This window comes from Ictalurus punctatus, chromosome 21 (genome assembly GCF_001660625.3).
Source record: "Ictalurus punctatus breed USDA103 chromosome 21, Coco_2.0, whole genome shotgun sequence".
Lineage (NCBI taxonomy): Eukaryota > Metazoa > Chordata > Actinopteri > Siluriformes > Ictaluridae > Ictalurus > Ictalurus punctatus.
Genome location: NC_030436.2, coordinates 4,526,511 through 4,540,165, shown reverse-complemented (window position 1 = coordinate 4,540,165; position 13,655 = coordinate 4,526,511). Strand labels below are relative to the sequence as shown.

General features: G+C 38.2%; 1 protein-coding gene across 1 annotated transcript in view; it reads right to left on the bottom strand.

Moving 5' to 3' along the window:
• Positions 1 to 11,284, bottom strand: part of asic1b (acid-sensing (proton-gated) ion channel 1b) — a 349,820-nt gene extending 338,536 nt beyond the window's left edge. The window contains exon 1 of the mRNA XM_017451114.3: positions 9,439 to 11,284. Coding sequence (XP_017306603.1) covers positions 9,439 to 9,806 — 368 coding nt within the window. The 5' untranslated portion in view covers positions 9,807 to 11,284. The remainder of the gene's footprint in view (positions 1 to 9,438) is intronic.
• Between the last annotated feature and the right edge of the window lie 2,371 nt (positions 11,285 to 13,655).

The window sequence follows — 13,655 nt, the reverse complement described above, 5'->3', positions numbered from 1 at the left end:
TTGAAAGTTTCAAAGGGTAAAAATAACCCTGAAAATATTAACCTGTTTATGGAAAAAAATGAACCCAGCGTTTTGTTAAAAAAATAAATAAAATAAAAAAAACTCCCTTGGGTTGAAAAACAATCCATTTGCTGGGTTAAAATGAACAACCCAAACTGATGGGTTTGTTTATCCCAAAATGTGTTCTGTCCTATATTTACCCAGCCGTCCGGCTAAAAATAACCCGATTTGGGTTGTTTTTAACCCAGGGTTTTTTTAAATGAAGACACTGAAATAAAATGAGCTAAATATTCATCCCGTAAAGCCAGCCAAACACATGGCAATACTAAACACTGAGAGTAAACAGATGATATTCTCAGTAGAGTTGAGCAGTTCAAGTAAAAAGAATACACTTATTGTTTACAAATTGATGACATAATTGTTGGCTGATACATCATTTTCGGTACAATGTTGAGTAGGGCTGGGCGACGTGACTAAAATATCATACACGCTCATGATTTACAGGTTTGCTACTAGGAAAGCAGCGTTTAATTTATATGAGATATGTATCTCAGGATATTATGTAAGAGACCACTTTTCACACAAAAAACATAATGAAGGCTGCTGGGTTTTGCTGCCAAAATAATAAGCAAGTCAAAGGCTGTCAGTCCGAAACGGCGTACTACCCTACTACAAGTAGGCGAAAAGCAGTACGTCAGAGGGGTAGAATGTCCGAATTCTCCGTAGGCGTGAAATACCCGGATGGCGTACTGCTTCCGGCGAGATTTTGCAGTATGCAACCGATGGACACTACGTGAGTCAAAAATTCCCATAATGCAACAGGACTGGTGAGGACGAACTCAGAAAAAATAATGTCGCGTCGGCTCTTTTTAAATTTTAAACCTTGGTTAAACAGGACTTGCTTAACGATACCCAAATAAACTGTTAACTTGTTGAAGGTTTAAACAAATCTTTAAACAAATCTTTTTTGTGATCTCCATCATGCCTTGGCCGTCCAAGCTAACGGCAATGAATTTACCTCAGCCTGTTAACCCCGCCCACATGACATTACTAATTCAGTTCACGTTCCTGATGTGCATTTTACCGTTAGTGCTGTTGCTTTAATCTGGTGGTCGCTTTAAGATTTCTGTGTCTATGATGATGTCGAAGGTCACATGATAATGCCATCATGGCGGTTGTAATATATCCGGGGTTGTATTCATACTACACACGCATACTGATTAATACGCACTGTTTCAACGGCCGCGCAGTAGGTACTGTCGCAGTACATGATTTCGGACGCAGCCCCTGTCTCCAGAAGAACTGTGGCTGGTTCTACAAGATGCTCAATAAAACTTACCATCTTATTTCCTTATAAAACTACACAAATTAGTAATACCTGAGACTACTAATACATTTTTTAAAGCAAATGGTCGTCACACCAAATATCAGTTTTGTTTCATTCACTGCTCTTTACAGTAATATAAATATATATATATATATATATATATATATATATATATATATATATATATATATATATATACATATACGTATATACACATATACATATATATATTTGTTAAATATAGGTGTGCAACAATTATTGGCACCCTTATGAATTCATATGAGAAAAAAATATTTGAAGTTCCCATTGATATTTAAATTTTTTTTACTACAACTAGGTGACTGGGAACAATAAATTGTTCAACCATATCTTCCTGTTTCACAGGGGTATAAATATGATGTAACACATTGAAAATGCCCATTTCCACCATCAGGGCAATAATTAAGAAGTTCCAGTCAACTGGAAATGTTATGAATCGACCTGGAATTGGACGCGTGTCTATATCGTCTCAACGCACTGTGAAGAAGATGGTTCGAGTAACCAAAAAATCTCCAAGGATCACAGCTGGAGAACTGCAGAAGTTAGGTGCGTCTTGGGGTCAGAAAGTCTCAAAAACTACAATCCGAAGTCACCTACATCACCACAAGTTGTTTGGAAGGGTTTCAAGAAAAAAGTCTCTACTCTCATCCATCTCACCTCTAATCTCATCTCACGCGTCTTCAGGTTGCCAGACACTAATTGAACGTCAAATGGGATCGGGTTCAATGGTCAGATGAACCAAAATAGAGCTTTTTGGCAATATGGTGGTGGCTCCTTAATGTTTTGGGACTGTTTTTCTACCAGAGGACCTGGACATTTTGTTAGAATACATGGTATCATGGACTCTGTCAAATATCAACAGATATTAAATGAAAACCTGACTGCCTCTGCAGAAAGATTAAAATGGGCCGTGGTTGGATCTTCCAGCAGCACAATGATCCAAAACATACATCAAAATAAACACAAAAATTATTTACTGACCACAAAATCAAGGTCCTGCCATGACCATCCCAGTCCACTGACTTAGAAAACCTGTGGGGTGAACTGAAGAGGAGAGTCCATCAGCGTGAACCTCGAAATTGAGGATCTGGAGAGATTCTGTATGGAGGAACGGTCTCAGATCCCTTGCCATGTATTCTCCAACCTCATCAAACATTACAGAAGACTCAGAGCTGTTATCTTGGCAAAGGGAGGTAGCATTGTTTGATATCTATGAAAGCGGAGTATTTTTGTGAATTTTTTGAACATATGATCAAAAGTTTAAACAATAAAGACAATTCTTCATGGCCTTCTTTGCTCATATTTACCAAGGGTGCCAATATTAGTGAAGGGCGCTGTATATATAAATATTAGTGCTGTCAAAATTAACCACAAAATAAAAAAAAATATTTTTGTGATTCATTTGAAATATTGAATGCTTTTAAAAAAATTTACACAATTAACGCAGCTGGATTTTGTTTACTTCCTGTGCCGGCTGACCTATGACCTCTGACTTGTGACAGTGTGTGCACCATCAAACCGAACCATCCTCGCTAAAGATGGATAAGGAGGAAGGAAGGAGTTTTAGGTGCAAAGTTTCACTCTAAAAAGTTGCTCGACAGATCTTTGGAGAAAACAAAAGTAATCTGCACAGTTTGCAAAGCCGAATTTAATTAGCACAGAAGTAATTCGTCTTTGATATATCACCTCCAAGCAAAACACCTTTCCGAAACTATCTTTACTATCTCTATCGCCAGTCTATATTGCAGGAGTGCGGTGCTCGTGGGCGAATAACGAAACCTGTAAGTGAGAAGGTAACTAATGCATTGGCTAATTGGATAGTTAAAAACACTTGAACATGGAACACATTTTTTGTTGTTAATTTTCATTTATATTAGTACATAATTAAGACATGATTGCATCACTGTCGTGTGTACGTGCTACACAAGCTTCGCTTTGTAAAGTTTGCAGGTTACATTCTTCCACACTACATTTAATATAAAATGTCCCCCTGCCTTAGAGGACTTGGGTCACACTTTTTTCCGCTGTCACTTGACGATTACGCCTCTGCCTGATAGTGACTGAGGTCATGATGGGCATAAAAGGTAACATAGACTTCTGCTAAAGCTAGCGGCGTCGCATTACGTGCATTTGATGTCATGTGCCATCGTCTGCGAAACGGCTTATACTTCCAGTTTTTAAAAAAACTCTCATGTTCCTTTTGAGACGATGTTACCCTTCTAAAATTCATGTGCTAGATTGCAGGGCAGAACGGCTAATCGATAATGAGATTAGTTAACAGCGATTTTCATAATCGATTGTTATCCATTTTATCGATTAGTTGTTGCAGCTCTAGTCATTATTTTAAATTTACGCAAACTTGTGATATTGATCATGTTATCTCCTTTGTAACAAAAGGTCAGAGTCTTATCAGTTCCTTCTTCAGACGACACGCCGATGCATCTGATCTAACATGGATCATCCTGAAACATGGAAACAGCCTGAAAACCTGTTAGTCAAATGCATCCGGCATTTTCAGTTTGCACTTTAACAAACTATTACTAACACTTGCTTTAGTCCATGTTTCCACAGGAGAGTCACAAAGTCATAAGAGTGTGTTTTATATATGCCACTCATATCACACCATTTGTGGAAAGCTGCAAAAAATAAAAGACTAAACTGTGCATCCTAAATTCAGTCATTTTCATCACCCGCTCCATGCTGGTCTGGCTCATGATGGATCCAGAGCCAGTCCGGGTGATATTATGGGCAAGACGGAAGATTTCACCCTAGATGGGATGCAGAGCACCATGCGCACACACGTTTATTCACATCTAAAGGCAATTTAGCATAGCCAATCCACTTATTAGTATGTGTTTGAAAAGTGGGATGGATCCAGAGAACCCAGAGAAAAGCCACATAGACATGAGAAGAGCAATGGAAACTCTAACCGAAGCTCAGGATCAAACCCAGGACTGTGGAGCTGTAAGGCAGCAACATTCCACGCTGTGCCATTACTTCAGTCATTTTATATAACAGTCACTGTTTCTGCAGCACAGTGAGAACACACAGCAGGAACCTGCCTAGTAACTGTTCCCATTCTGAAGAGTTCAGAAACTCATAAGTTCTTCCAAAAGTTCAGGAACCTTGGTGGCAACGTGCTACCAATAATTTGTATAAAACACAGTACGTTTACATGGACAACAATAATCCAATATTAACACGATTAAGAAGATACTCTGATTAATAACTAGCAGGTAAACAGCGATTTTTTTATTACCTTAATGCGATTAAAGTCATACTCGAAGGAAACACAAATCGAATTAAGACGTGTTGAGTATTCCTGTTTTAGTCGCATTATGGACGTGTATTACAGACATGTACACACCTTAATCACACTATTAACGTCGTGTGAGAGTTTTCACCGCATTGTGCGACAGGACACGATCACACACGGCAGCGCTCAATCGTTTTACGGCCAACAAGAGAGCACGGCTGTGTCCGAAACTGCGTACTTACCTACTGTATAGTAGGAGAAATACATGTATCTCATCTACTATATAGACGGTAAGTACGCGGTTTGGGACGCAGCTCACGGCTTCAAGCAGTCGTCTATTTGTACGTACAGCATGACAAATAATTAACCGCACTTGAATCGTTCGTAAAATTTAAAAATAAAACACCCATAACGAAGACGAACTGTTTGTCGATACGTGAAATTCTGGAGGGAACGTCGGACGGCGTGGCGTGGGGATGTAATGACGTGTGCTGTTAATCGATCGATGTTCTATAACATGTAAAAGGGGATCATGAAAGGAGTATTCTAAAAGCGACTCATGTAAACACCTTAATCACAATATTGTCTTATTCAGAATAAGCTCAATAATTAGATTACTGCTGTCCATGTAAACATAGTCACAGATGTCTTTTTTATAGATATGAGCTTCTTAAGTGAATTTAAACAGAACTGTGAGTCTGACATTTCCAATAAAGACACAGAACCTTCCTTAGGAAACATCTGTCCTTATCTTTTCTTCAAGATATCATCCCAGAAGTACAAATGATGCATAGTGATGAGGAACCCATGAGGAATGTAGATCTTGTGCACGCTGATTATTACAATATGAGATCCGGCACGTTTCATAGACATTACATCAGTAGCGGTTCATGCAATTATGCAATCAGCCAATCATGTGGGAGTAAGCGCAGTTCATAAAATCACATTAAGTTAATGTTCACATCAAATATCAGAATTAGAAGAAAATGTGATCTCAGTGACTGTGAATGTGGCATGGTTGTTGGTGCCAGATGAGATGGTTTGAGTATTTCAGAAATTGCTGATCATATGGGATTTTCACAAACAACAGTTCCTTGTTGATGAGAGAGCTCAGAGGATCAAATCACCAATCAACCACGGTGTGCAGAAAAACATCTCAGAACGCACAACACATTGGCTACAACAGCAGAAGACCACATCGGGTTCCACTCCTGTCAGCCAGGAACAGATATCTGAGGCTATCGTGGGCACAGGTTCACCCAAACTGGACAGCTGAACGTTGAACAAACCTTACCTTTCCAATCTTCATAAATACATTACGGAGAGCTCATGTATACTATTAAAAGAGATCATAATCCGTAACAATAATGTACCGGTTCAGGATAAAGTTACACAATCTTCCGGACAGCTCATGCAGCTACATATAGGATCTCTAGAGATTGAGCTGAATAGACTTTTCATATACAGATATTGGTTGAAAATATATAATGTTCCAGGATCAGTTAACATTAACCCCTGTGTTCTGTTTGAGTAAAAAATAGGCTTTTACTACACTGAAATACAATGTGCTTGGTTTCATTTCCTAATGTACCACAAATCATTTTGAAACACACTCCCTCTTCCCCTCCAGGACAATCCCCAATACATGGGAAAGGCTTTTTGAGCTACTTCCCATTAATATTGTTTCATGTTGCTAGGAACTGAGATTAAGATACACTATTAAGTATATAAGCAGTACTTGGTACTTCTTTTCAAATGAATCTCTATGTACCACATCTGTGTGATTACCACAGACAAGAACTTTGACTTTAATCTGTATGCATTTGTGAAAAGAACAGAAGACCAGGTTACTCAAAAGTCACTTATAAGGAAAGTCTCAGGGAAGTTACAGTACGTTTCGTCAATAAATATTAAATTCCATCAATAAAGGTTTATGAGTAGCACTTATTTGTGTAGATGCAGTCGTTAAGGCTTCAGTAAAATGAACTTGTAAATTAAGCTCTAAAGCCAAAGATGCAGGAAGCAGATTTTCAAGATTCCCGTAAACTGAAAATAATAAGAAGAACAAGAAGAGTAATAATATTAATAACAAGAAGATGAAGAAGAGGAATAATAATAATAATAAGAAGAAGAAGAAGAAAAATAAAATAATAATAATAATAATAATAATAATAATAATAATAATAATGAGAAGAAGAAGAAGAGGAATAATAATAAGAAGAAGAAGAAGAAATAATAATAATAATAATAATAATAATAATAATAATAATAAAGAAATAAACATATTTTTGAGTAGCTTACTTTTCCTCTTTGTATTCCACTGTGATTTGCCAACAATTGCATTTTTATTTATTAACGAACGATGCACTGTGCTTTTTATGGAACGTCTGCGAGACTTGAGGACAGAGGAATTTGTTCTTTCCGGTTTCCCAGTAACATGAGGAGCTGTGGGTTTTTTTGTGGGTTTTTTTTTTTCCTCATTAGCTTCAAGAGATAGAACAATAGGAGATCTGGGTGAAGGACCGAGTGTATATATCTACTATAATGTAATCAATAAGAGGAGCTATAACCTCTGTGTCGGGAAACTTACCGACTCCAGACTCCTTCCATAAATGTTAAATAAACATCACCCTATCAATGTTTGTTACACAACTATACAAGTTTAATCTGTTTATGAAAACTGATGAAATGTTTTGGTGATTATGCGTTTGAAAGATAAAAAGATCAACTACATAACCACAGCTTTGGTGGGACATACTCCCATGACTGTGTCTTCCTAATAATGCAAGATAAATATACTGAACTTTAAATTGAAATCGTTTAGCAGATGCTCCAATCCAGAGCAAATTTATTGTAAAAAAAACAAAACAAAACATAGTCTCATGCTAGTAGTTAAATCCAAATAGTTTATGGTCTAAGAATACCAACGAGACTAAATCCATGTTACATAAGAGTTAGTGTGAGAGTTAATAAAGCAAACAATGCAAGTTGTTTTTTAATACGCTTTGTCAATTAAATTAAAGCTGTGTAGATTTAATATCCGCATCATTTAAACATTTATTTAGACTTCTAACTGCTCTGTACTTCTACTATGAGAATGGAGTGCGCAGTTTTTTGTTCTTTTCTCAGTGAAATCAGTGGTAATTACACACAAACACACAAACACACACACACACACACACACACACACACACACACACACACACACACATAAAACAAACGCATGCCTTGAATAGGTTAGAAATTAGGTTGGAAAACGCTGTTAATTCAACCCTAAGACGTGAACTCACCTGGAATTATTCATTTAACCATACAGGCTAAGCTTCCAGCCACACTGCACTCATCTGATTGGATATTTTTTGTTTGTTTGTTTGTTTGTTTGTTTGTTTTTTACCTAAATGCTTTTTTCTCCTCATTTACTTTCTTCTTATTTACAATGAAAATGTGGCACAACTTTCTATGACGGTTATATTTATAATCAATTCATTCAGAACACGTTCATAATCATGTTATCATGCATGCACTATAATTTAGTGGTTATAGTTGTCTTTATTGTGTTTATAGCTGCCTTTATTGTGCAACATGAACTGTTAGCATGATGCGTTATAAGTAGTTTGGACAACATATTACAGAAAAACTACTAAAGAAACCGAGCTCCTCTTTGTGTTGCATTAGGGAACCTGGACTGGTTTATTTTCTTTAAGATATAAATCATACCTGAGAGATGATCAGGATATTACACTACACAACTTTATACCTTCTGAAAGAACTTGGTAGTGTGTCTATGACTGAACATAATGCACTCAGTGAACTGGGGCTTATATAGTGTGTTATAAACACTGCTTATAGTGCATTCTGTTGACATTTTAGAACGTCATTTTGAAACATTGTTATAACCTGTAATGTCTTTCCATAGCCGAAAATAATTATCATTTATAAATGAATTATAACACGTTATGAATGTATTCATGCGTAAGGATAGATGTGACCTTCTTAGAGACTGTTACCAAAAACAATTATAATAATGTGTATAATACATTATAGAATGTTGTGAATATATTCATAGGTCATTATAAATATGGCCTTCATAGAAAGTGGTTTACTGCCTTATGAGTGCATCAAAACATGTGATGGATGAATCCATAAGTCATGATGCATGTGGTCTTCATAGAAAGCATTTAAACGCATTATGAATACATTATAACATGTTAAGGATGTATCCATAAGTCATGATACATTTGATCTTCGTAGAAAGTGTTTTAATGCCTTGTGAATGCAGCATAACCTGTTGCGGTGCATCCATAAGTCACTAAACAGATGGCCTTCATAGAACGCATTTTAATTTATTGTGAATCATTATAACATGTTATGGATGTATCCATAACTCATGATACATATGATCTTCGTGGAAAGTATGTTTATGCCTTATGAATGCATTATAACATGTAGGGATGCATTCATGGGTCACTGTACATATAGCCTTCATAGAAAGTTTTTCAATGCCTTATGAATGCATTATAACATGTATGGATGTATTCATAAGTCATTATTCATATTGCCTTCATAGAAAGTTTTTCAATGCCTTATGAATGCATTATAACATGTATGGATGTATCCATAAGTCATCATACACATGGCCATCATAAAAAGTCTTACTTTTTTAAAATATTTATTTTAACAATGTGTATAATGCCTTGTGAATGCATTATAACATATTATGGATGCATTCATAGGTCGTGAAACATATGGTCCTGATAGGAAGTGTTAGCACAACTGTTTCCAAGTAGTTTCGGTGTTGCCAGATTTGGGAGCTCACCTGCCATTGAGCAGCGCGAGCAGCTCTCCCGCGTGGTACAGGTCATTGCGCGTGACGCGGCTGAAGCGGAAGGAGTTGAGGTTGCAGAAGGTCACGGCGGGGAAGGTCATCAACGGGATCGAGATCTCGTCGAGCTTGGTCACGTGCGGATACTGCAGGTAGAAGCGCACGCGGTCCGCGCACACGAACACGAGGAAGGAGAGCGAGCCGGTGAAGAAGATAATCCACAGGCAGCGCCTCACGCACAGCCGCTCGTACGTGAACATGTGGGCGATGCCGTGAAGAGTGGACCTACTGGCGAAAACTTCAATGGGCGCCGGTCGCTCGCAGTCCACGTTGTCGTCGTCGTTTTCGCCTCTAAGATCCATGATTACAGCCGAAACTCAGGAGCCTGGACGAGAAACGCAGAAAGGCAGAGGATGCGCGTGAAAGAAGCGCGTGATGACAGCGCCAAGTTTCCCGCCCTTTTCTCCTGCGCGAGGTCTTTAATGGAAAACAAGTCCAGCCTTTCAGAGTGATGGAGCTTTTACTTTCATCCCTCAAGAGAAAACCGCCACGACTGATTGACACACCGGAAATGAGCTTTGCCTCTTCTTCTTCTCCTTCTTCTTCTTTTTCTTCTTCTTCTTGTTCCCCCTCTATAACGACACTCGTTAGACGACGTTAATTCACAACAGCACACTGACTCCTAATGACTGCGGGGCTGACAATGAAACAAGTCCTGGAGAGAAATCTCCAAGTCCTGATGGAGTAGTCTATATTACTGTAGAAATATTCAGCTGTGATAATGTCAAGATGTCAAAAACCCAATGAGTCCACTTGCTTTTTAACTCAATTCGACAGGAAAATACAACAAAGCGGAGATTACAATGTTGTCTCAGGCATTACTGAAACGTTTTAACACGCACGCGTAAATAAAAAAATAAATAACAACAACAACAACAACATCGCCGGTTTGTTTAAAAACAGCATCATTACACAGAAAGAAATGTGTCATCTCCATCCCAGTGGTGCTTCCGGTCAGCACGAGACATCCAAAAACATCAACACAGAGACGCACGCGAGAACAATCCTGTCAGCTTTTCTTTTCTTTTTTTTTTCTTTCTTTCGTTCTTTCTTTCTTTTTTTTTTTTTTTTTTTAAAGAGAATTCGGTCCAAACCTGAACAAATAAGTGTCTCGGTTTATCCGCTTGACTCTGTGAGGTCGGTAAATCCGACTGACACGCTGTGGAAACGTCTCTACAACTCGGCTAGGTCTGCTCTCAGTTTCTACTGACCGAGGTGAAGCCCTGAATCCCGCCGGAGTCCGACACGAAGGCTCGCTGTGGCGGATGTTGACGTCTTCAGCCACACAGCACGGGGATGTGAAAGGAGAAAACACACCGTCTCTCTCTCTCTCTCTCTCTCTCTCTCTCTCTCTCATACACTCACACACACGCTGCGACGCTGCGTTCACATCAGTGCACCATTAGCCTTGGTTTTGGACCATCTCGACCATTTTTGCGTCTGTGGGAGAGAGAGAGTGAGAGAGAGAGAGAGTGGGGGAGAGAGAGTTGGAGAGAGAGAGAGAGAGTGGGAGACAGAGAGAGAGAGATTGGAGAGCGAGAGAGTGGGAGAGAGAGAGAGATGGGATGCTGTTGGTGCTTTTTGCTGACGTGAGCTCGCCATGGACTGTGAAGTGTCTGAATGTGCAGCTTTTAGCCTTGTCTAACAAGATTGATCCCGACCTACCTGGTCACAGTATGCTAATGTCATTATCACAGCAATCATACATCTTATCCTTGTAGATAACTCCACTGCCCCAGTGTAAGTCATGGATTTACCGAATTAATTCACCAAAACACGCATAGATGTGACTGAAGATTTCAAATGCTTTCCAATCAGGTCCATGAGCATGAGATGATTACCAGAGAAGTGCTGCACGAGCCCCAGGGCAATTCTTAGTTGTGTTGGATATATGTCTAAACTTCTTCTAAACGCTCCACCATACGAACGTTAAAAAAGTATTATATTTATTTATTATTATTTAGCTGTAATGTGAAAAGTTAGATGAATCTGTTTGCTTTTAACTCAGTTCCTCAGGAAAACGCAACGGAACAAAGACATTACAAAGTTGTCTCAGTCATCATATTTTTAAAAAAAAGTTATAATGAATAAATAAAAACACCGGTTGGCTTTATCATCATTAGATAGAAAGAAATCTTTCTATTCAGTTTGCAGGTAAACATCGTCATGCCTGTGGTCCTTCCTGAAACCACGAGAGACGTTTAGATGGAAGCCCATATCGTGAATATTGTAACCAAAAACAGTACCTTTTCAGTTCCTTTAAAGGTGCGGTTTGTTATTTTTGAAAGTGTTCCATACGTGAACATATATTTCAAGTGTGCCAAAAATATAAAACTATTATAAGAAATACTTGCAATATATCTAACTGAAGGGGCATGGTGGCTTAATGGTTAGCACTGTTCCCTCGCACCTAAGCGGTTGGGGGCTCGAATCCCACCTCCACTCCAGTTTGCATGTTCTCCCTGTGCTTCGGGGGTTGACTCCATGTTCTGCAGTTTCCTCCCCAAGTCCAGACACATGCGTCGTAGGCTGATGCCTATTCCCAAACTGTCTGTAGTGTGTGAATGGGTGTGTGTGTGATTGTGTACTCCGATGGGTTGGCATCCTGTCCAGGGTGTCCCCCACCTTATACCCAGAGTTCCCTGGGATAGGCTCCAGGCTCCCCACGACCCTGCGTAGAAAATGGATAGATGGATATCTAACTGGTTTCTTCATGTTAAAGCTTCTGTTTATATTATTTCTGGCCCAGAATACAAATTAGCTTCAACCCCATGCCAAAGCAGGCTTACTCAGTTTTTCATATTTGAAATATGCCTTTACAAATGTAATAAACAATACTACCATGCAACAAATCTCACTACTTGCTAAATTTCTGGGTTTTGTTTACATTATTTTCTGGCCCCAAATTAAGCTCCAAAACAGGATTGGTTTGTTTTTGTTCCCTAAAAAGCAAATCGAGGTGCAAACATAGTTTAGGGTCCAGACAGTTGAGAATGATGAGCCTTGTTAATGTTTTATATATATATATTGCAATTGCAGTTCACTTAAGAGGTAACAGTTGGGATGTAATAATTACAAACTGATGCTTAAAATTTAACTGTCCCCCTAGAGCATCACGTACCAACAAAATAAATCCACTCACTAATATAACACTTATCCTTTGGTTATTTTTATGTTAGCTTGTAGCCTACTACAGGGAGAAAAATATATTCCTGTTTAGTAGACATCGCCCAAATACTGTTTGAATGGAATTCAAAAACAGCGTTACAATAACGCTTTAAAAAATAAACATTGGAGTAATGCTTAACGTTCACTGTATGCACTGCAACTTTGACTGAGCTATCGGCTAGACCTTGCCCAAATTTCCAACTGGGAATACTGAGCGTTCCATTGCTCATTCTCAAGTCGGAGGAGGGCAGTAGTTCTAAGTATAATGGAGCACAGCATTAACCCTAAACAACTCAGATCTGGTGTGTTTCTGATTCAAATGAATAAACACATACATATAATTACCGGATTATATGATAATTATCTGATTCACAACAACTTTATTGAAATTTGTCAGTGGTTTGTAAAATCTCAGAATAAGGACAGTTCCTATAAACTCATGCCTCATAGACAATAAATAAAATACATCCTCCAGATGACTTGCAAAGAAAGTGGGAGAATGCAGGTCTGTTAAAAACCTATGTTTCCAACACATGCTTGTGTTTATTGTGTTTTATCTCATTTTAGAGTGCAATCTTATAAATTTACATTTGTACCTTTACATTTGGTGGACATGTGTTTGTACTGTTATATTATTTAATATTTAGAATTATTTAATTGAAGAAAATATGTAAATATGTCTGCTTTTTTCCTGTGTTTAGGACAAATAAAATACCTCAGTCAACTTTATTGTTAATAATTTTACTGCTTCAGTATGACTGAGTCAATATTGCTATTGTTTACCATCAGGCTTTAGGAGTGTAAAAAATGGAGCTGTTGTGGAAACATTCAGTACGTTTACATGGACAACAATAATCCATTATTAACCAATTAAGACAATACTCTGATTAAGAAACTAGCATGTAAACAGCAATTATTGATGACCTTAATCCGATTAAAGTCATACTCGAAGTAAACACAAATCGAATTAAGTCGTGTTGAGT